Below are 23,937 nucleotides of genomic sequence, written 5' to 3'. Positions count from 1 at the left end.
TAGGGTAAACAAAGGAGGAGGCTGCAATGCTTGGTAAGAAATGTACGCATTATCCTGCCCATGCAATTGTAACCCCTCTGTACAGTATGTTCACAAATTAAATTAAATTAAAAGAATTAGGCATCATTGTTTATAATCCCAGCTAATAGAAGGCAGTGGTAGAAGGATCACATTTGAAGGCCAGTCTGGGCAAAGTTAGCACAAGACTAAAAACAAACTAAAAGTTAAAGGGCTGAAAGGCATGGATCAAGTGCAACGTGTGGTGTGTTCAATCTCTGATAATAGGAAAAATAAAGATCCAAAAATAAGGGGGGGGGGAGAATGACCAAGGCCCCACTCAAGACACACAGACACACATGCAAACATGCACATGACAAATGATGATGCTGCCTCTGTACAGAATTCCTGAACCCTGAACAAGCCCTGGTGGCCCAAGCTGCCTTGTGAGTCATCTTCTTGGCTAAGAATTGTGTAAGAAAATCAGAGTTCCTGAGACAGTACCTAGTGTACCCCATTTGCTTACCTGCTTCACTCTTCTTCCTAAGTCAGACTACCGTCTCATGACTCAACTCGAGCCTTCCCTATTCTATCACCTCCCCTCCCCCCCCCCCCACCCACCCCCCCCCCCCCCCCGCTAATCTTTCAGTCATTCTTTATTCTCTGTTCTCTGACTTAGGCCAATAGCATCTCAACAGGGACTTCTAAGTCTTTGTTTCTATTGTCATCCTTTAAAGCTTGCTTTTTCTCTTGAGAACCATTGCAAAAGGATTCAAAGTTCAGAAAGAATCTGCTTCTGGCCCTAAATACCTATAGTTAGACCCAAAGGAAGAAGCACAGCAAGAAATTGAAATTGAGTAAGGCTGAGGAAAAAAAAAGGACAACTAAATTAAGGAAACATTTTTCAAATTGCAGACTTTTTTTGGACATGGGACTATCTAGTAATATCTGATATTTACTTTCCTACCTGTTCATTAGAAAACTTGTACAAAATTGCTGCTTAAACCCTAAAGTAGAATAACAGAGAAATAAAGGTTTCTAAATCATTTTTTCATTATTTTATCTATGAAGTGCAAAGGACTAATGATAATGACAACATGTTCCAAAACACTATTATGTTACTCTCTCCAGAAAGAAGAAAACACACCATGCATGCTTAGCTTTGAAAAGTGAGAGTGTTTTGGTTTAAAATAGAAATTATAATTTATATCAAATTAGAAAGGTATTGCATTTGTCAAACCTGCAGTGATAGATAGATAGATAGATAGACAGACAGATAGATAGATTTACATATGCATACACATGCACACAATTTTATCCACATGTACCTGCATAAAATGTCCTGGGAACAATATAAAAATCCTAGCTACCTCAGAGATGAGAAATCAATGGTGATCAATGGTGATCCTCTGGTTAGTAGTGTTCCATGGATCAAATGAACAATGAAACATCACATTTTTATTTCAAAAATACTAGAACACATTCATACTTCATATATCAGTAAGGAAAAACATATAGATAAATTGAGAAATAAAAAAGGTAAAAGAAAGCTGGGTGCTGGTGGCTCACGCCTGTAATCCTAGCTACTCAGGAGGCTGAGTTCTGAGGATCGTGGTTCAAAGCCAGCCCAGGCAGGAAAGTCTGTGAGACTCTTATCTCCACTAAGCCACTAGAAAACTGGAAGTGGCGCTGTGGCTCAAGTGGTAGAGCACTCGCCTTGAGCTGAAGAGCTGAGGGACAGCGCCCAGGCCCAGAGTTCAAGCCCATGATAGACAAAAAAAAAAAAAAAAAGGTAAAAGAAGGGCTTGGAATGCGGCTTACTGGTAGAGTGTTTACCTTGCATGCATGAAGTCCCAGGTTCAATTCCTCAGTACCACATACACAGAAAAAGCCAGAAGTGGCAATGTGGCTCAAGTGGTCGACTGCTAGCCTTGAACAAAACAAGCTCAGGGGCAGTGCCCAGGCCCAGAGTTCAAGCCCCAGGATTGGCAAAAAAAAAAAAAACCCACAAACAAACAAAAAGGTAAAAGTCAGGGTGAAGAGTAAGGGTTCCACAGAGAGAACGTTGGAGCTCTTCATGACCAAAATGCGGGAAGAGAGAAGCTGTAACTATTGTGTCTGAAGAGATAAGTAGAGACCAAACACAGGAACCTGAGAGCTAGGATCAGAAAATGTAGATAATGTGGCAAAGAATAATGAGAAGAGGAGGATAGGTTTGATCAGTCAGTAGGATGAACAAATTTTAAGGGGCAGAGAGTGTAATTAATATTTTTGTCCATCCTGGGGCTTGAACTCAATGCCTGGGTACTGTCCCTGAGCTTTTCACTCAAGGCTAGTACTCTACCACTTAGCTTCAGCTCTACTTTTGGCTTTTGGGTGGTTAAATCTCACAGACTTTCCTACCCGAGCTGGATTCAAACCACAATTCTCAGATCTCAGATCCTGAGTAGCTAGCATTATAGGTATGAGCCAGTGGCACATGGTTTATTTTTTAACTGATACCTAAAACCATAAAAATTACCATGTTTCAATATATATGTATATGGTAGAATGTTTAAATAATTTTTCCAACTGGGGTTTTAAGGCCGGTTTTGTCTACGATAAGGATAAAGTAAGGAAGAAGACAAATATGGAAATAAGAAGAAAGAATGTAGGAAGTGGTGCTATGGCTCAAAGTGGTGGTAGAGCGCCTTCAGCCAAAATAGCTCCCAGGCCCTGAATCCAAGCCCTATGGCAGACATAAACAAAAAAAAAATATCTAAAGCTGATATTACAGATTCTGTGACAAAGGATAATGGCCTGAACCAAAAAGCACACACAACTGGATAGATAGACAAGAAAGTCAAGTGGTAAAAAACTGGGAAAGATAAAAAGGAAGAAATGAGAGGGGGGAAGAGTGAAGAGAGAAAAAAAAGGAAGGAGGGAGAGAAAAAGAGAAAAAACAAAGGAAGGAAGCAAGGAAGGAAGAAAAAAGGAAGGAAGGAAAGAAAGAAAGAAGGTAGGGAGTGTTAATAAGAGGGAGGGAGAAGAAAGGTGGGGGAAGGAGGCAAGGAAGAAGCATATAAATAGGAAAGGAAAGGAATATGGATGAGGATGTATGGTAGATGAAGGTCACTATCATCAGATTCCATGTGGCTAAAGTGTAAATAAACTGAGAAGTGAGCCCAGGGATAACCAGCATGTTAAGGGCAGGCAGAGGAGGAGAATTGAAAAGAAAATTCAGAAGTAGTAGTCACAAAAATAGAAGAAAAATCCAAACAGTGTGGCATCAAAGACCCCAAATAATGAGAATATTTTAAGAAGGAGGGTGGTGCCAAATGCTATCAATAAGTCAAATAAGACAACATAAGGTCAAAGTTTCTAAAACCCTAGCAAAAACAGAAGCTAGAGAGTAGAGTGGGAGCAAAGGTTCAGTTCTAAATTCTGTGCCAGCACAATTATAAATGATTACATGTTCTAGATGTTTAAGATAACCTGTGAGAAAAGTAAACCACAATACTACCTCTGGATACCTGTTAACTGGCAAAATAGGAAAGAAGATAAACCACTATGGACTACTTACCAACATAGAATATGATTTGTATCTGAAGTTTCAAAGACCAAAAAAAATCCAACAGCTAAAAAATGAAATTTCTAAGATATGAAACAAAGTCATTCCAAGAGTTGGATGCAAAATTTGGTATAACTACCCATACAATGTCAAGTCCAGACTCTGCCAGGACCCAGACACATGGCCCCTTCTAAACAGGGCAGAGAATGTAAATCTACTAGTAAACACTGGATGAATAAAAAAAAAGTACACTGGGACATAATAAATTATACAAGTCTCTCGGCATTCACACACATCAAAGGAAGATGTTCTTAGGTGGGGAACACAAAGGCGCAATACCTATGTGTTATCTGATCATATAAAATAATATTTATCAGAAGGACCTCCAGGAAATGGAAAGAAGTTTATTTTCCCTTTGGGGCTGTTTTGTTTTCTTTTCCTTTTGTCTTTTTTGATCATTTATCTGACTTTGAGAGGGTAAAGAGGAACAGAGAAATGGAGGAACAAAAGGTGAACAAATGCAACAGTGATGCTCACTAAACACTATGTTGAAAATGAACTATACACAAGGGAAAAAATGGGAGAGAGGAAGGGAAGGAATGACATTGTTCAGAAAGAATTGAACTCGGGCCGGGATGTAGCTCAGTGGCAAAGCGCTTGCCTAGCAAGTACAACGTCCTGGGTTCGATCCCCAGTACCAAAAAAGAAAAGACAAAAAAAAAATACAGTTAAAAAAAACCCAAACCAAAAAAAAGAAAGAAAAAAAAAGAATTGAACTGTTTATCTGACTTATGCAACTGTAACCCCTCTGTCCATCACCTTTACAATAGCAATTTTAAAATTCATTAAATAAATCAAAGAAGACTGGAATACAAGGCTAGGGGAGAGAGGGAAGAAAGGGAAGGAGGGAAGGAGGGAGGGAGGATGACTATCAGTACAGGCACATAATAGCATAAGGGGAATTGCCACCCCAGCTAGCCTAGCTCTATGCCCAATAAATACTAATACCCTATTACCAAGAACCTTCACTTCCAATTCCTTCATCTCATGACTAATTCACATTGACATTTTGCTTCTGGAACATGGAGTCTAGCCAAACCAAGTTGACAAGACACAAGAAGGAAACCTAAGAACTGAAGAAAGAAAAATCCACCAGCTGTGCAAATCACAGACTGTTCTGGTCAAGAACCATTCCCCTTGCTCTCTCCTTGAACAGTAAGCTATGCTTTAAACAAGAACCTCTACTAATACCAAGAAAACATTAAGAGAATCAAACTATGGGTGTGTGTGTGTGTGTGTGTGTGTGTGTGTGTGTGTGTGTGTGCGTGCGTGCGTGCATGTGTGTGTGTGTGTGTACAGGTCCTAAGGTTGGGCTCAGGGCCTGGGCATTGTCCGTGGGCTTTTGTGCTTATGACTAGCACTCTACCACTTGAGCTACAGCACCACTTCTGGCTTTTTTCTGAGTAGTTTTACTGGAGATAAGAGGGATGATGGGGGGGGGGCGCGGAAGATGGGAAGGGATGGGAAGGGGAAACAAAGGAGGAGGCAACAATGCTTGATAAGAAATGTTCTCATTACCTTGCCCATGTAATTGTAACCCCTCTGTATGGTATTTTCACAATTAAAAAAAAGAGTCTCTCAGACTTTTCTGTCCAAGCTGGCTTCAACCCACAATCCTCAAATAGCCTCCTGAGTAGCTAGGATTACAGGCATAAGCCACCAGTGCCTAGCACTTTCAGCTTTTTCAGTAGTTAATTGGAGACAAGAATTTCACAGACTTTCTTGCCCCAGTTGGCTTCAAACTGTGATCCTTAGATCTTAGACCCCTGAGTAGCTAGGATTATAGGCATGAGCCACCAGCACCCGGCAAGATTGTGGATTATTAAGTGGACTGTTACATCCATTCTGAGTCATCAGTGCATAAAAAAGAGAGAGAGAACTTACCCTAGCACACACAGAGTTAAGGTGGATCTGGCCAAAACCTGTCTGGTTTTTTTTCCTGCACGTTGTCCTGGGATTTTTCTGAAGGCTCATTGCTGACAAATATCTACATCCAGCTTCAGCTGTCACCAAAGCTCAGACCCACAAACCAACTAACTCTTGGGTCAACTCCTCAGGGCTCTTTTAAAAGTTCAATCTATGACATGCAGTGACACTGCAGTTACACCATCAGATTCTTTTCCCCAGCACTGTTTTTTCATTCAGTGCTTCCTTGTTCAACAGATGACATCATCATCATCTGGTTCCTTTGCCAGTAACTGGGGGAATGGTATCCACTGTTTGAACTCTAGTCCCACTACCTCCTGCCTGTGACCTTGGGCAAAGTGACTAAAGCATACCTCGAGTTTTGTCATGTGGGGAAAAAATGAGATAAGTGTTACCCCTGAAGATAAAGAGTTCCAAGCATTGAAGGAGTTAATGTGTACAAAATGTTACGCACACTGAGAATGTCTTTATGTATGCAGTTCTATCTTCAAGCCTGTACCTCTATTCCCACCCCTTTACCTGGTTAATTCCTCTGTATCCTCCTCATTTCAACTCAAATGTTTCTTTTTGCTCCCTAGAAGTCTTCCTTGAGCACCCCTGCCTTTCCAGGCTAGGTCGTATCTCATCCTCATTTTTCATCTTCAAAGTGCAGTATGATTTGCATTCATATCACATATCATAATTATATATTTACTTTGCTAATGGGCTCGATTAATAAAATGAGTGTCTCCTCCAATATCCTGAACTCTACATGAAGGCAGGGATTACTAGTGCTTCACTTCATTGTATATCCTCAATACTGTACCTGATGGTTAACTGGTGTTCACTATTACGTGAGTGAAGAGTTCAAAAAGCATGTTTGTCAGCAGAATGGGGGGACCTATAGATTCGAAGAGGACTCACAGGGTACCAGTCCAAGTGAATGCTCAAGCCATTACATTCCAGCAAGTCCCATCCTATCACTACAAAGCCTAGGATTCACTGTTTCTTTGACCATCATCTCACCTGTTCAGAATTGTGTTTCTTCAGAAAAAGAACACTCTGCAGGAACCTGCATAGCTATACCCTGAAGAGTTTGGGAAGGAAACCTAACCCTTCTAATGCCTTGCCTAAAGTAAATATGTCTTCACAATGGGTATGAGTGTAGTGTTGAAAGCACATGTTTTTGTACCATGGGATTTCGAATGCTGCCAACTACTACATCTGGAGCTCAGCTGAAGAAATAACTGTCTGTTTCAACATGGGGATGAAACTGAGCTGTATTACCCTTTGGCGGGAATAGCATCTTCCTTCTCCAATGTGGTGCTAGTAAGGAATTTTCAAGAATACTTTGGAGTGGGGGTATAGCTCAATGGTAGAGTGCTTGTTTGGCATGAGCAAGGTCAAGGATTCCATCCATACTATCACAAAAAATTAATTTTATTATGCCCAGTTATTGTTTATGCAGTAATTCTAGAAACGAGTCTTGTAATAAGGAACTTGTGGTGGGCAAAGTATTCAAAATGAAGGAGTTTTCTTTTAGACAATATAGGTTTTGAATTCAGAGCATCACACATGGTAGGCAGGTATCTAAGACAATACGACTAGGCCAAAAGTGAAGGTTTTGACATTGGACTCAAATTATGGCTCTAGCACTTATTAATTATGGATGAAACATGACCTCGCTCAACCACAGTCAACTCATCTATACTAAAAAGAGAGATCATAGCTGGGCTCTGTTAGCTCATGTCTGTAATCCTAACTACTCAGAAGGCTGAGATATGAGGATCATGGTTCGAAGCCAGTCCAGGTAGGAAAGTCCATGAGATGTTTTTCTCCACCAAAAAGCCAGAAATGGAGGTATAGCTCAAGTAGTAGAGTGCTACCCTTGAGCACAGAAGTTCAGGGACAGCACCCAGGCCCTTAGTTCAAGCCTTGGACCAGTAAAAAGAAGATGACCTACAGCTTATGATTTTATAAAGTATTACATAAAATATGTGCTATATGGCTGAATTATTGTCTTTAAGGAAGTTCTTTGTACACAAAATGCTATTTTATAGGATCATGTTCTATAGCATGTTTCACAGTGTTCCATCCCCAGAAGGCATTCAGGGAATTCCAGGATCTTCCTCAGACTTTTGTTTACTCTGTTCTGAACTAGCAGCCCACTTCTTTATGGGAGTGTCTGACCCCACTCTTCTATTTTGAGTAGAACAGCTTATGCATAAATGATCTTTTTTCCTGAGTTATACAATTGAAATGTTATACAAGCCACTACCCCACTTCCTTTTGTCTTTCATGCTAAACAATAAATGTAGATTTTTGCTAATTTCTTCTCCACAGACACAGGCATACAGCCTTCATTGATAATATGATTTCCCTACAACAGAACCCACATATACTACACAAGACAACAGCTATAAATATAGAAAAAAAGAAAACACTAAAGAAAGAGAAGCTGAAATGTCTAAGTCACAATGCTGTGAGGAGAAACAAATAATCCTGTGCTTGGGCCATATTATTTATTTTATATCTGTTACATATAAGAAATAGTAAAGCCAGGAACTGGTGATTCATGCCTATAATCCTAGCTCTTACTCAGGAGGCTGAGATCTGAGGATTGGGGTTCAAAGCCAGCCTGGACAGGAAAGTCCCTGAGATTCATCTCCAACTAACCACCAGAAAACTGGAAGTGGCGCTGTAGCTCAAAGTGGTAGAACACAAGCCTTGAGCAAAAGAGCTCAGGGAAAGCACCCAAGCCTTGAGTTCAAGCCCGAAGAACAACAACAACAAAAAAAAGGGACAAGAAAAGAAAAAGAAACAATAGTCATTTGCACAACATACCTGTTGTCCAAATGGCATTATATAGGCACTTATTATATAGAACTACCTTCCAAAGTAGTTCTATATTCAAAAGCTTACCACATAATTGGAGGCACAAAACAAATGGAAAACGTTAAGTATGCACTAAATAATAATAAAGAATCAGGCAAAGGCAAGACAGGCTGCTTCAGAAAAAAATGACGCTCTCCTGAAAAGGTGTCAGATGAGTAGGTAGATGAAAGTGGAAGAACACTGGAGATACACTGAAGATCAAGAACCACCTCCGGTTTGGGCTACAGACTGAAAACATAGACACAAACATAGAAATGATTTAGGAAATTACACAAGCAACACAACAAGAAATGTAATGTTTAAATGAGGATGTGGATTACATCTCCCATGCAATGAAACAGTTAGCTTTCAAGAATCCATGTTCCAAAGTGCAAATCTTACATCCATTCTTCATTGCCACAGCCACAGGTTATATAACTTACCCTGATAAGAGAAGCCTGATGCCGAAGAGGTTTGGTTCCTGGAACCCCTGATGATGATCCCTCAGGTTGGACAAGGGGCTGCCTAGCTTCATAGGGAGCTGAAACTGTAAGAGAGAAAGCTGATGGCATACAATGGTCTTACTCAAAAATGAAGACCTGACACCCAAACACATACAGCATCTACTTTTCACAGGAGAATTGGCAAAGAAATCAAAGCATTTGCTTATTGGGCCATCTAGAAAATTGCTGATCTTCTTGAGTGCAATTGAACTACCGATCTAAAGACATCCAACCATAAACAGGCAGAAAAATATTTTCATCATGTTAATGTCAGGAATAAAGTGTTGGCGTGGAATACTAAGAACCTAATTGGGATTTTAAAAAGAAAATAATAAAATGCTTAATAAAGTGTCTTGGGGGGGGAGTGTAGTTGTGGAAGTGGGAGGGAAGGGATGGTAGGGGGAAAACAAAGGAGGAGGCAACAATACTTGATAAGAAATGTATTCATTGCCTTGCTCATATAACTGTAACCCCTCTGTACAGTATTTTCACAATAAGAAAACATAAAAAATTAAAACCTTAAAAAAGTGTCTTGTTGGGCTGGAGGCATGGCTCAAATAGTGAAGCACCTGTCTATCAAGCATGAGGACCTATGTTTAAGCCCCAGTATTGCAAAGCAAATACCATATTAAAAATATTCAAATTTGATTCCTGTTTCCTGTGGTATGTTGGACCAAACTCTAAAGTGATGATGATCACTTACATATTAGTTGGGCTCTTTGTGCGTGTGTGTGTGTGTGTGAGAGAGAGAGAGAAAGACAGACAGACAGACAGACAGACAGACAGAGACAGAGACAGAGACAGAGTTCATTAGTGGTTTTGAGATTTGATCTATAGTTCAACCTATAGTAAATACTGGCTACAGGTCAGAATTAAAGGAAAGACCTTATCTGAATAAGTAACAATTCCAGCCTGACACACTATATCTCTCTCAAAACTGGCTGCACTGTAGCTAGAACACATAATAATGACTTTGCTAATATGGCAGAAAAACAGCTAAGCACAACCAGATAATATTAAACTCCAACAGAAAGGAGCAATTATCATTCAAGTAGAAACAATCCTCATCTCCATAGGTTAACGGTTTGAGGACAGGAAAGTATATACATACACAAAATTCTTTCTGAAACTTACTAAATTTTAAAAATTCAGTGGAAAGCAGAACATCATGTTTAGTATACTCTGATCGTTTTCAAATAAAGATGGTATATAACAATACATCAAAAATTTAAAACCAGCCTGGTGTGGTGACACATAACTGGAATCCTAGCACTCAGGAAGTTGAGGCCGGAGCTTTGCTAGTTTCAGGGTTAGTCTGGGCTACGTAGTTATCTTCTCTCTAAAGATTTTCTCCTTCCATTAACATGAAAGCCTGGGGTATCCAAGCTTGTCTGTGAATGCAAACAGGAAAGTCAGAAGTATATATGGCCACATACCTTAAGATATGCTCCAGTCAGCTATATAACAGCAAAGCTGATATTCAGGCCATCATCAATCTGACTTCTGGCTTAATTATTCCTCAATTGAAACTCAGCTCAGTAAAAAGGTACTATTTATTGCCTTGATTCTCTTCCCTCCCAAATGAAATGAAAAATATGTGTGCCAATTCAAACTAAATAATTCTTTAATCCCCTTACAAAAGGTTTAGTAATGAGGAAATAGAAGTAATATATTTCTTCAAGGAGAGAAGTATTTTTTAAACCAATACATATTATACTTAGAAACTGATTTGTTGGGTGGTGACTCTTTTGCACAACTACTTAAGATAATAAAAATATAATTTAAAGTAAAAAGATTTCATCACTCTGAAATTTAGTACCAAAGTAGAACTCTTTTGCCATTATCTACTGACCTTAAGACTCAACAGTTCCACTCCTGCTTGTCAGTGACATGAGAGTCTATGTCACAAAAAGGACAAATGTTTATAGTATTCTTACTTGTAATAGCCAAACGCTAGAAATAATTCAAATATTCACCAATAGAAGAATGATTGTCAAATTGTGGTATAGTCATATAACAGAAGTTACTACCAATACAACTATATAGAAAAATGCCAACCATTATGTTGAGGGAAAGATGGTAGACATATATAAGTCCACTTATTCTGTTTCCATTTCTATGAAGGTCTACAAAAGGCAAAAACAATGTATAGTAACAAAAATCAGAATAGTGCTTGAATTAGGACTGGGAGTGACTGGAAAGGGCTGTTTTCACTTACATGGTGACTACATGGGCATAATCCATTTGCTAAAAGTTCAAAGTGAAATTTGTGCTGTGTGTGTTCACCAAGTGTGGTAGCACACAAACTCTGTATTAGGAGGCTATAAAAGGAGGATCACAAGTTTGAGGCCAGCCTGGATGACATTGTAACTACAAGGCCCACTGGGGCAACATAGCAAGACCCTGTCTCAAAAAAATAAATATATAAATCAAAAATAAACAAAATGTGCGTTATAATATATAGATTTTACCTTATTTTTTTAAGTATGTAAAGGAATGGGAGCCTAGACGGCCAGAAAGGAGGGAAGCAAGCTGCTCCTTGGCACTGTGATAATGGAAACTCAGTTTGGATGGAATGAAGAGAGGAAGCCAGAAACAGAAAGAGCTTGATGATAAGCTTATTCTATAGAACAAAACCTGATTTACCTGTAAGTTAGAAATGAACTTCCAAGCCAGGCACTGGTGGCTCACGTCTGTAATCCTAGCTACTCAAGAGGCTGAGATCTAAGGATTGCGGTTCCAAGACAGCCCAGGAAGGAAAGTCTACAATAAACTAACTCCCACAAAAGTCAGAAGTGGAGTTGAGGCTCAGATGGTAGAGAGCTAGTGTTGAGTAAAAGAAGCTTAGGACAGTGCCCAGGTCCTGAGTTTAAGCATCAGAACCAGCACACAAAAAAAATCCAAGCCAAAATAAGATTCAAAAAAGAAAAAAGATTCACTTCAAAAATAGGGAAAATCAGGTAAGGATAACTGTAAGAGGAAAATGAAGAGTTCCCAACCTTGTTTAGTTTAAGATACCGATGGGATATCTAGGTTTTAGAACAGTCTTTTTGTGTGACTATTGCCATTGCCAACATCTTCTTGCACTTATGTAGGACTTAATTTAAAAACATTTTCTACTGATGGTCTCATGGAATCCTTCTAACATCCCTATAGGTTACTATAACTCTTGTTTAAGAGAAGTTAAATGGTTTGTCTGAAGTCATGCGGCTGGACATAGAAACCTACACTTTTTGGTTCAATTCAGAGATCTTTCCATCATACCATATCTACTTCTGTCTGCAAGATTACAGCCTCCCTTTAGTTCAGCCTAGTACACATTTTTATTTTTGTGACCCTCTAGAAGTTACCACTTTTTTAGTGCAGAAAAAAAATTGCCAAAACTGGGTCATTTTCAACCAGGGTCCACAAAAATCCCAATTGTACAGTACTTTAAATTGGTCCATCTTAAAGCAGACCCTGAAACCCAGAAAGATGAGATACTGCAGTGAATTTATGAAGCTTTTTGCACTGCAGCCTGGGCAGCCAACTCTGCAAGTCATCCTCACAACCAACTAACATATTTTACCAGTAACATGGCTAGCAGAGCAGAAATGTGAGTAAGCAGGTAACCCTGTAACTGTGCATGATACATGCTTCCTGCAAAATGCTATTCTTAGCATTTCCTTTATCCTTATTCAAAAAAATCAAGAACCCAGTATTTTTATTTATGTCTTCAATCTTTAAAGGTTTGGATCGACTCTTTTGCTTTCACGTAGTGATATTTTTTTAAAGAAATATGATAAAAAGCAATTATTACATAAATATGTTTGGTATATTCATAGAAAGGAATAACAATTCCCCCAAAATGCAAACCCTTAGCATTCTATGGCCTTGTGTGATGAACTCCCTACATAAAAGACTAAATCATAGAGACTCCATACATAAAAGACAAAACTAAAGATGAACTCGTTTCCAGAACAGGAGACAAAGCATTAATTTCATTAACAAAAATTTTGGCTCAAGAATATCAAAGTAAATTGTGCCATGTTTCTAGAAACAAGAATAATCAGATCAGGACATTAAACAGCTGGTGGCATTGCTGCCTGGTAGATTAAGGATACTCCAAAACCTTGCCTGGGACAGCTAGCCCCCAGGTCACCTCTTACCTGGATGCATCTGTTCAGTGCTGCTCCGCAGTTTGCTGTAGCCATGGCTCAAGGGCACCCTCTGGTAATGAGGCGGGGAAGAAGGAGGGGAGGCAAGAGGTGACATCGTGGGAGACTGTGTTTCCTGCTTCAAAAAAACCAGAGCAGAGTTCAGAGACAACCACTGGAGAAGCCTGTCATTCTGAGCTGCAGTTAGGAAGCATAACAGAACCCTACGGCTGATGACCTGACTGATTTAACAAATGGGGAGACGTATTTCCGAAACACACACACACACACACACACACACACACACACACGGAGTGCAGTTAAAAGGCAGTGTCTAGAAATTCAAAAGTCTCCCAGAGAAGAAAGTCTCAGCAGTACTGAGTTAACCTAAATTACGAAAACCAACCCAAAATGCTTTCAGTTACTCCAATAATATAGTTTCCTGTGGAAAATAAAAGACACTGATCACATGAAAATTCATATGCCTCAAGTGTGATCTCTGTGTCAGTTCAGTTTTCACCCATTAATAAAGACTCCAACTTCCTAGATTCATACTTAATAAGTATAAATGTAATAAAATCTATAGTTAATACTAAGTATTCTTGGTGTTTACTATGCCAAATTAAATACCAGCTTTTTGTGTTTGATTTGTGCTGAGAATATACTACTCCTAAATACCAGAACAAATCCTTCACATGCTGCATTCCCAATTCAAGTATGAACCTGACATAGTACTCTAGACAAAGTAACTAAGCTGATTGATCTGTTGTTGGGTTTCCTCCTCATTTTTTAACACTACCAAGAGTGGTAACTTCGAGGTAACCACATAACAGTGTTTTACATAACACACAGACTCTGTCGTCCTCTTTACTTTAAGGAGAACTATGAAATCTAATTAAATACTCTCTTAAAGAGAAAGAAAAATTATATTTGCTCCGAAGTGTGTGTTCACATCTATAGAATTGATGGGCCTAACACAGACCCAGCAAGAAATAAAAGGATGCACCCTCTTTCACACAGCCAGAGACAATTTCCCAGTACATCAACCACTGTGGGCCAGTAGATTCTTCTCCAAATGCTAGTGAGAAACATGCAAAACCATATTGACTAGAGATTTCTATACCTCCTTTTAAAATATACCTCTGAAGAACTAGTTTAAAATGTGCGTGGATGACGAAAGCAACAGAACATGCAATTGTTTAACAGAATGTGCTATGATATGCCTCCCTTAACTATAAATATAATCCTTTACCTAGGTATGGTGGTACATGCCTGTAAGTCTAGCATTTACGGTCATGTGATCTCAACCAGCCTGGGCTACATAGCAAGGCTCTGTCTCAAATAATCAAAATAAAATACATAAAATCTTTTACAGAAACACCTTAGATATCCATCATCATTACAGTAAACTGTGTTAGTTTCCCTATATAATCCTTTAATATTCATGGAATTTAAAAACAATTTGATTCAAGCCTTCCTAAAATACAGAAAATTTCTTTACTTTATGGAAGATGCTGTGCCAAATATAATGTAACTTTCTATGTGACTCAGAATCTTTATCAGAAGTATGAGCTATTCTTTGATGTGCTGGGCCTTATTAACATGCAAACTATTTGCGAGGCCTACTCTTCTAGGATTTCATATTTTTGTCTTCACTAAACACCATCTGACTATTGCAATTAGTGGCCTAATCTTTTTTTTTTTTTGTCAGTCATGGGGCTTGAACTCTGGGCCTGGGCGCTGTCCCTCAGCTCTTCAGCTCAAGGCGAGCACTCTACCACTTGAGCTACAGCGCCACTTCCGGTTTTCTAGTGGTTTATTGGAAATAAGAGTCTCACAGTCTTTCCTGCCCGGGCTGACTTTGAACGGCGATTCTCAGATCTCAGCCTCCTGAGTAGCTAGGATTACAGGCGTGAGCCACCGGCGCCCGGCTTAGTGGCCTAATCTTAAAAGCCCTTCTTCCCTCTTCTACTTCCAAACCCACGGCATTCCAAACAAGCAGCATTTCCTAAGATGCCATTCCAAACATGTTGAACCAAGAAGGGATTCCTTGATGAAAGTAACCATAGATCACCAGGTCTCTTTACTGTAGGGTTTCTCTGCCTAGGTACACTATAAATTTCTAAGACTGGTGGTCTAGTCTTCTCCCCAAGAACAGGATATGAAGCTATGTTAACCAGAGGACCCTTTAAGATCCTAGAGACATCATGTAAGTATACAAAATGAATCAGTTTCTTTGTTTTAGATATAATTCTACATTAAAGTAGGTTCTGAAAGGTCTACAGGTAGTTTGTGGTAATTCCCATGCATCAGCTCTTTTTACTACCATGAAAATTAACTGGCTCACTTCTGAAACTGTAATTGTACTCCACATAGTAAGATTTGCTGGAAGTGAGGCCCTGCAACATGAGTGTTCATACTCAGGATCAAACAAACATGCCTAATCAGGCTATTTTACCTGTTTCTCCTCATCGTCCATTCTTTTGAAGGAAAGTTTTTCCGCGGTTAAATATGGAATCTGAACCTTCGTTCCATGAAGCTCAGTTGGGTTCCCAAATCGGATCTCACCATCATTCTTTGACATCATAAAACGAGGCAGAGGCAATTCTTTAGGACCAAAAGGAGAAAAGCTGAAGTGAGACTTTATTTAAAAACTGCAGAAAGGGAGGCGAGGCTCAATGGCCCAAAGCTGACTCAATGGCCATTTTTGAGAAAAAAAATTCCAGAGCATTAAATACAGATTAAACATCAGTTTAGGCACAATGAGGGTTACAAGGCTACAGTTTCACAAAGGTGTTATACTTGTAGCCTCTTTCACTGCTGCTGAATCATCACAGAAGCTGATCCCTCACTTAATCCTTTAGCATAAAGAAAAAGGACTTGGAATTGCATAAATACAAGAAGTGATAAACAGTAGCAATGAAAACTCAGACACACTTAAGTATGCCAGTTGCAATGTTAAGGAATTGCAAATATTAACTTACTGAATCCTCACAAGTAAGTATAATAAAACTATCATGGGTCTAAGCATGGTGGTACAGGTCTATAATCCCAGCTATACAGGGGGTGTTAAGTACAAGGGTCAAAATCAAATGCCTTATCGGAAAATTAACTAAAAGAAGAGGGTTAGGAGTGAAAATAGTGGAGTGCTTGAATTCAAATGTTTTATCACTGCAAAAATATCAAATCTTTACAGATATAGAAATGGACACAAAGGAACTGAATAATTTCTCTAACATCACATAGCTTTTCTGTGGGCAAGCTGAATCCAAGCAAGCTAGTTCTTAACCAGTGCCCTATATTAGGTTCCTTAGCTCTGGGGACAAACTTACAAGGCTGAGCAGTTTCTTACACAATGTAATTCTTTAAGGAATTTTCCCACTCAATCGCTGGTTGTCTTTTGATAACATAATGAAGAAAACAGTATCAAGTCAGATCAGTCAAACATTTAGCCAGATTCTAATGTCAAAACCATTAGCCATTTGCAATGCGGCAAAGAGCTGAAAGGCCATGGTGAGGTATATTTACTTTGTCTTTTCAATTTTTGACAAAACATTTCAAAAATGAAAATGATGCATTGACATACTTCTAGTTCTCAACACGGCAAATCACACACAATCACATTGCACAAAGACTCACAAAAAACGAGGATAATGTTATGGATTGTGCATAATGATTTGCATCTGTAGCCATTGTTCGGGATAATACTCCACGTGCCTTCGCAGTCTCCCATTCCAAAAGCACAGCTGCACTTCCAATGATTGATGCTATGCTAAAGCCAGAAAACGTCTTAGCAAACAGCTAGTTCCCCAGGCAAAGAAGGCCCGTGGTTCTCTAATATCCACATCATGTTTATTTTTAGTTGCTATGTCCACATTTGATTCAAAGAAACAGGCAATGTGACAAATCCTTGTGTGATCAATCAGCCACAGGCCCAAGAGACATAAATAGAGGGACCAATCTGGAAAATTAAACTAGGACTGTCCTCTGAAGAGAAGACAGCAGCCATTTTGAATGTTCTAATGTTTCCCAACTTTAGGCAGCACTCCAGGACTCAAGACAGGAATGGATTTCAAAAGGAAAAAAAAAAAGACAAAAGTAAAGAAACTCCAGAGTCTTACTGAATAAAATGCAAGCTAATCCTATGCTTCTGTTCTCAGAAAGGTATTTCTTTCAGTTCAGTCTGCAACATGGGTGGAACAACATCATATAAAAATCCTTTGTGCCCTGACCCAGAAAAAGCTGACTGATGGTACATCCAGGTACTTTTTGAGGGAGAAGAGAAAGACATGCTCAATATTCATGAGCTCCCTGACCAGTGTTTTATTGGCATTCAAAAGATCATGCCAGAGAACACCATGGAATACACCTGGTTATGAATAGCAATACCTATCCTCAGATTTAAACCCGGATCTTAAGCACCATTTATGACACTGTCACATCACACATTTTCCCAATCTGGTGATGGCATTTCAACAGAATTGTTGGCTTAGGAAACAAATTCTCTCTCAAGATGGCCTCCAAATAGCAAAATATAGCTGAATTTCTCTTATTTTTCTTTAGTAATGAGGTTTCAAATAATTCTCTCTTAAAAGAACTGTAACCATATATAATAACAGTCTTATGGAAAATGTTCATGATAGTACCATTCCTCTTAAGCTGCTTCAACTTATTTTAAAAATAAAAGGCAAATCTAGTTTATAACTTTTCAGTCTGAATTTTTCTCCTTGTAATATGTACACAAAATTGAATAGTGAAACCTCATTAGAAATTAATCAAGTATTTGCTATGCAGTGATATGTGCCAAGTGATCGCAACTGGTTAAAATCTTGCCTCCTAAACAACTAAACTAACACATGGGAAACAAACTAAAAACACAAATTCAATGTTTATTGAGACCAAAAAGACAATGAGAACAGCATCCTCCCAAAATTTAGTTTCATGGCGGTATCTTACATTCCTTGAACACAGAAATGCTTCATATATTAACTACACATGCATAACTAGACACTGGCTCAGGGGGAAAAAAAAAGCATTTATCTGGCAATTCTTCCTTTCTACAAAGAAAGGTATACTTCCTCTTTTTTTGGTGGGGGAGGGGTCAGAAATGGGACTTGAACTCTGGGCTTGGGCGCTGTCCCTGCACTCTTCAGCTCAAGGCAAGCGCTCTACTGCTTGAGCACAGCACCACTTCTGGTTTTCTAGTGGTTTATTGGAAATAAAAGTCTCACAGACTTTCCTGCCTGGGCTAGCTTTGAACCACGATCCTCAGATCTCAGCCTCCTGAGTAGCTAGGATTACAGGCCACCGGTGACCAGCTACTTCCTCTTTTTTTTTTTTTAATCCAGTGGTGGGGCCTAAACTCTGGGCCTGGGCGCTGTCCCTCAGCTCTTTAGCTCAAGGCTAGCACTCTACTACTTGAGCCACAACACCACTTCCAGTTTTTTTTTTCTGCTTATGTGGTGCTGAGGAATCGAACCCAGGGCCTCATGCATGCAAGGCAAGGGCTCTACCACTGAGCCACCTTCCCAACCCTACTTCTTTTTTTTTAACTTATAGCTGTCTAAAAAGTAAAGGAAAATCTCTTGTGTTTTTTTTTCCTTTTTTTTGTTTTATGGTACTGGGCATGAACTCAGGGCCTCATACTTGCTGGGCAGGTGCTCTACCACTTGAGCCAGGCCTCCCAGCCTTCTTTGCTTAGTTATCTTTCAAACAGGATCTTGATATTTTTGCCTAGGCAGCCTGGAACACAACCTTTCTAGCTTCATATGCTTTCCTCGTAGCTGTGATGACAAATGCATGCCATCATGATGTTGGTTAAGACAGGTCTCCCTAATATTTCACTTGGGCTAGACTCAAACCTTGATCCTCCTGATCTCTGCCTCCCAAGTACCTGACAGGCCTGTACCACCATGGCCAGCTTGTTTGTTGAGATGGAGTCAAACTACAATCCTTCTGATCTCTACCCCTCAAGCAGCCAGGATTATAAGCCCAAAGCATGGTGTAAGCCATGGCCAGGTCCTATTCCACCATCTCTGATAAACACATAAATGGGAGAAATATTTCAATTTCCTCAACCAACTAGAAAAATATGAGCATCATGAATGTAATAATAAACGGCAAATGTCACTAGATTTTACTACCAAGACAACAGAGAGTGATGGTGGTTGGGAAGAGGATCCAAATCCCAAATGTTTACTGTCTTTCAATCCTGTCCCTACAAATATATGCCAATATATACTTATTAATTTTGTAGCTAATATGCTTTAAAGGCTTTTTTTGTACCAAACCTGGGGCTTGAACTCAGGGCCTGGGTTCTATCCCTGAGCTTCTTTACTCAAGGCTAGCACTCCCCCACCTGAGCCACAGCTCCATTTCCAGCTTTTTGGTACTTTATGGTAGATAAGTCTCACAGGCTTTCCTGCCTGGGCTGGCTTTGAGCCACTATCCTCGATCTCAGACTCCTGCTTATTATAGGCCTTTTGAAAAGTGAAATAAGACAGTTACAAAAGACAAATGCTTCCACCTACATGAACTATTAAAAGTGATCAAATTCATAGGAATAGAAACTAGAGGGCTGGATATATACCTCAGTGGTAGAGTGCTTGCTTGGCATGCTTAAGGCCCTGGGTTGGATCCCCAGCACCACAAGTACATAAAATGTGTCTTCCCTGACACACTGCTGACCCTGGCTACTGGAAGATGCTAAGGACTCCACCTTCTGGGAGGGGCCTGTAGATCACTTACTAGCCTGAGCTTGGAAGTCTCATAGCCTGGGAATTGAGTTCAGTGACAATGCTAAGGTACCTAGCACTGAGGTCTAATAACTCATTTTAGAATACTCTCCCAATTTTCCTCTTGGGATTGGGGGATGTGGCTCAAATGGCAAAGTGCTTGCCAAGCAAGCAAGAGGCACTGGATTCAATCCCAAATACCACAAAAAAGAAAGAGAAATGTAGAATAGTTGCCAAAGGCTACAGAAGGAGAGGGAGATGGAGAAGGATTTAATCAGAGTCTACTTTGCAAGGCAAAGTGGAAAAGTTCCAGAAACTGGATGCACACCAATGTGAACACACTAAAACTACTGAACTATATATTTAAAAATAGCTGAGATGGCAAGTTTTGTACTACGTATATTTCACATTATTTTAACTTAACTACGTGTATTATCCTCACTGCACATTTCCGTTCATACTTGCCATATCTGAAATACTCATTTGCTACCTGTGTTTAGTGACTACCATCATAAAACAGTAGAGCTCTAGATACTAGTTTTTATGAGGGAATGTGGAACATTGTAGTCAGAAATGTCTTGAGTTCTCTTTAAATTATGCACAGAAGTTTTCTTTTCTTTTCTTTCTGTTTAAAATGTCTATTTGATATTTTAAAATATTCTAGAGGCAGAAACACATACACTTCATGTAGTGAGGTCACATCACACTAGCACTGGTTGTCAACCAACTTAGCTGTATTTTCTAGGAGGAGAAAGGAACTACAATCAATACAAACAACAGATATAGTAATCCTGTAATTCCAGTGTTTGAGTTACATCTCCCCATAAATATGTAGACAATATCAATCTGATTTGATTTTACTGGTCCAGTTCCCATGCTAGTCTGATAATCTTATCTGGCGTGTTTTTAACCTTCAAAGATGTGAATTTTCAATTTAATGACTTCTTTTTTAAATGTTATTTTATTATAAAGAAGTTTTTCTATGGAAGGATAATTCATACAGATCTTTAAGTGCACGGTTTGAGCAGTATGTATGTGTATGTGTGCCCACATGCATGTCTGTAACATTTAAATTAAGATTTAGGATTTTCCTTTGTTCTCCTTTCCAGTAACCTCCATCCCTTGTCCCTGTGTCAATGTGCCTTTTCCTAGTGAAATTCAGAGCTTTGACAAGCTGGCCAAAGAATCCCAGAACAGTGATAAAGTTGGAAACCACTGCTTACAAGTTGGAAAGAAAAGGCAACAAAAGGGCTGAGGACAGGAGCTTGGATAAAGGAATAGAACTCCAGAAGACACAACTGACCAGCTGTACAGGAGGGTCATTCTGCATTGGTGAACTGTCCAAAGCAGCTCTAGATCCCTTGTAGCAAGGCTGAGAAGGAAAAGGGAAGATTGTGCAGAGTAAGTTGTCAAAAGGAACCACTGAAAAAGGAAGAGAAATTGAGATGAGAGGTACAAAGAAAGAGTGAGTTAACCATAACCCTTTGTTGTGGGAAACTACAACACAGCATTTAGCCACAATTATATCTCTGTTTAAAGATGAAACTATATATACATCAGCCCTTGTGTTTAGCTACCAGCCTCACTTTCTGGGCTACTTACACTCTCCTTGGTCTTCCTATCCCACACTAAGGGGTTGTCTTTTCTATAAATCATTAAACTGGTTGTTATACACAAAAGATTTCTTTTAGGGCTAAGAGATAGGAAGGGCTTGCTTAGTAAGTAGTGCACAGAGACAGCCCCCTAAACTGACTCTTTCTCCCTCTCCCTCCCTCTCTTTCATTCTCCTTTTTCCTCATCCTCTCCTCCTCTTAAACTCCTCTCCACTCCTCTCCTTCTCATTCTGTCTCTCTCTTTGACTCTGTCTCTGTCTGTCTGTCTGTCTGTCTGTCTGTCTCTCTCTCTCTCTCTCTCTCTCTCTCTCATGTATGTGTATATTCAGAGAATTTCTGTTTTTGTTTTTAAGCCATAGAAACTATTTAACCTGGAGTCACTACTTGTGAAATCCTGCCTCTCTTATAGGATCTAAAACAGTAGATATTTTGCAGAAGGCTTCCTTAGTCTCGGTACTATTTGCAGTATAGACTGAAGAAGTTGCTGTGGTTAGGCAACAGGGCCCTGCCCCTTACAGTGTGAGATGCTTAGCAAGATGTCTGGCCTCTGTTGTTGTCTATAGCACCCACTCCACAACTGTAACAAACTAAACTGCCTCCCTGTTATTGTCAAATGTCCCCTGAAGGGATAAAATCACCTGGATTGAGAATGACTATTCTACAGATATGTGAGGAGTCAAAAGGAGTCAATTATTTGCCTTAGGATGTTCATGGTGGCAGACTTACAACTACGATGCGGGGATTTTACAGAGCTGTTAAAATCTTTCTTTCCTCTTCCCATCAAAAGAAAACCAATAAAATGTGCCAATATTTTATTCTGCCAAGAATTTTTGTCCCAAACTTATTATTATCAATTTCATGAAAGGATACCTCACAGTAGGAATAAAATAAATCAACCACATTTGGGTTATAAATAACTCATTTTTGTCCTAGTTCTCTCTCTTTCCACAGCAGACTATGCAGGCTGCCACCAGATCATGAGCCACTCTGGAGAACACAGCCCTAGAGACTATAGCAATTCAAGCATTGCGCTATCAGGGTTTAGGGGCTCCCAAAGAGATTGTAGAAAATAAATCAAGGGAATGGTCACCTTGAATGGTCCCCTACCCTAATTTAAATTAATTTCTTTCATTTAAGAATGTAGCGAGGAAACCTCTAAGGTATCATTAGCAGTTTCTGTGACTTTCAGGTATTTTTACATCACATTACACTTGCTGTAGACATCTAGATGTATTGTATATGCTTCTGACTATTCTGAAAGTATGAAGGTTATTTCAATCCCAATCAGATCTCTATGGATTTAATAAAGAAGCATTTACATTGCCATATAATGATTTCTTTTAAATACCTTGGGTATTATTTCAATATAATTGATTGCCTTTACAGTCTGATGCCTTTGGATGCATTTAAAACATTCTAGGATAGGGATGCAGCTTGGTGGGAAAGCACGTGTTTTAGCAAGCCTAAGCACTTGGTTTGTTTCCTGGGGCCAAAAGAGCAAAAATCTCATTATTCTGAAAGGTGCCTATAGGCTTCAAACTGCCAAAAGGGTTTCTGGCACACAAATGGTTAGGAACCCTACCCTAGATCATGCCTGACTTCCTTTAATATTCATGCAAGTTCAAGTGCAGTCCTCAGAAAGAAGAAAGGTCACAGCAGCTACCAGGATAAATGTTTTCACATGGTTTCCTCATCAGGAATTCTCTCTGTTCCTCAATTTCACTCCTCTGTCTTCCACCCTGCAAGTACGCTCTTTCACCATCTGTTTAACCCCAGCCCCAGTGAGGCTATGACTATGGAGATGCCTGTTGCCAACATTTAAAGAGGCACTCGCTCTCAAGGTCATATAAATACAGAGTCAGCACTTGCACAACTCTGACAGTAAGTGTCCCCTGAAAACCATGCACCCCGCATGCCAAGATAACCAAATATATACTCTTGCTTTAGGCAAAGCTCTTGAAAATGCTTGACACAGACTTTCATGAGAAGTTATTTTCAACCTTGGCTCCATGTAAGAATCACCTGCAGAGATCTTAAAACCCCTTATGCTTAGGCTGGACCTGATATGAATTAAATGGGAATTTCTGTAGTTGGACTCAGACACCCAGATTTTTTTTAAGCTCCCCAGGTATTTTCAATGCAGACAATGTCAGGAGCAAGGGCCTGAAAAGAATGACATACCAGAATGACTACTACAAAAGTCCCTCTGGAGTTTTAAAGAGTGACAAGCTGCCAGGCACAGGTGACTCATGCCTGTAATCCTAGCTACTAAGGAGGCTGAGATCTGAGGAGGGTGGTTCAAGGTAAGCTGGGAAGTAAAAGTCCATGAGATTCTTATCTCCAATTAAGCACCAAAAAAGCCTAAAATGGAGCTGTGGATCACTAGCTAGCCTTGTGCCAGGCTTGAGCAAAAGAAGCTCAGGGACAGCACCCAGGCCCTGAGTTCAAACTCCAGGACCAAAAAAAGTGGGGGCTGGGAAGGTGGCTCAGTGGTAGAGTGCTTGCCTTGCATGCATGAGGCCCTGGGTTCGATTCCTCAGCACCACATAAGCAAAAAGAAAAAAG

The 23,937-nt window shown here is 39.6% G+C and overlaps 1 protein-coding gene across 4 annotated transcripts in view; it reads right to left on the bottom strand.

Moving 5' to 3' along the window:
- The window catches only part of Reps2 (RALBP1 associated Eps domain containing 2), a 115,333-nt gene that overhangs the window by 86,001 nt on the left and 5,395 nt on the right, over positions 1–23,937 (bottom strand). For 3 of the 4 annotated variants that reach the window (XM_013032165.1, XM_013032168.1, XM_013032167.1), the window contains exons 3-5: positions 15,484–15,632; positions 13,038–13,164; positions 8,830–8,927 (exon numbers count right to left, since the gene is read on the bottom strand). In XM_013032165.1, coding sequence (XP_012887619.1) covers positions 8,830–8,927; positions 13,038–13,164; positions 15,484–15,612 — 354 coding nt within the window. In that variant the 5' untranslated portion in view covers positions 15,613–15,632. The remainder of the gene's footprint in view (positions 1–8,829; positions 8,928–13,037; positions 13,165–15,483; positions 15,633–23,937) is intronic. The other variant, XM_013032166.1, reaches the window with a different exon arrangement.

Source organism: Dipodomys ordii, unplaced genomic scaffold (assembly GCF_000151885.1).
Source record: "Dipodomys ordii isolate 6190 unplaced genomic scaffold, Dord_2.0 Scaffold150, whole genome shotgun sequence".
Lineage (NCBI taxonomy): Eukaryota > Metazoa > Chordata > Mammalia > Rodentia > Heteromyidae > Dipodomys > Dipodomys ordii.
This window is presented reverse-complemented; position numbering and strand designations above follow the sequence as displayed.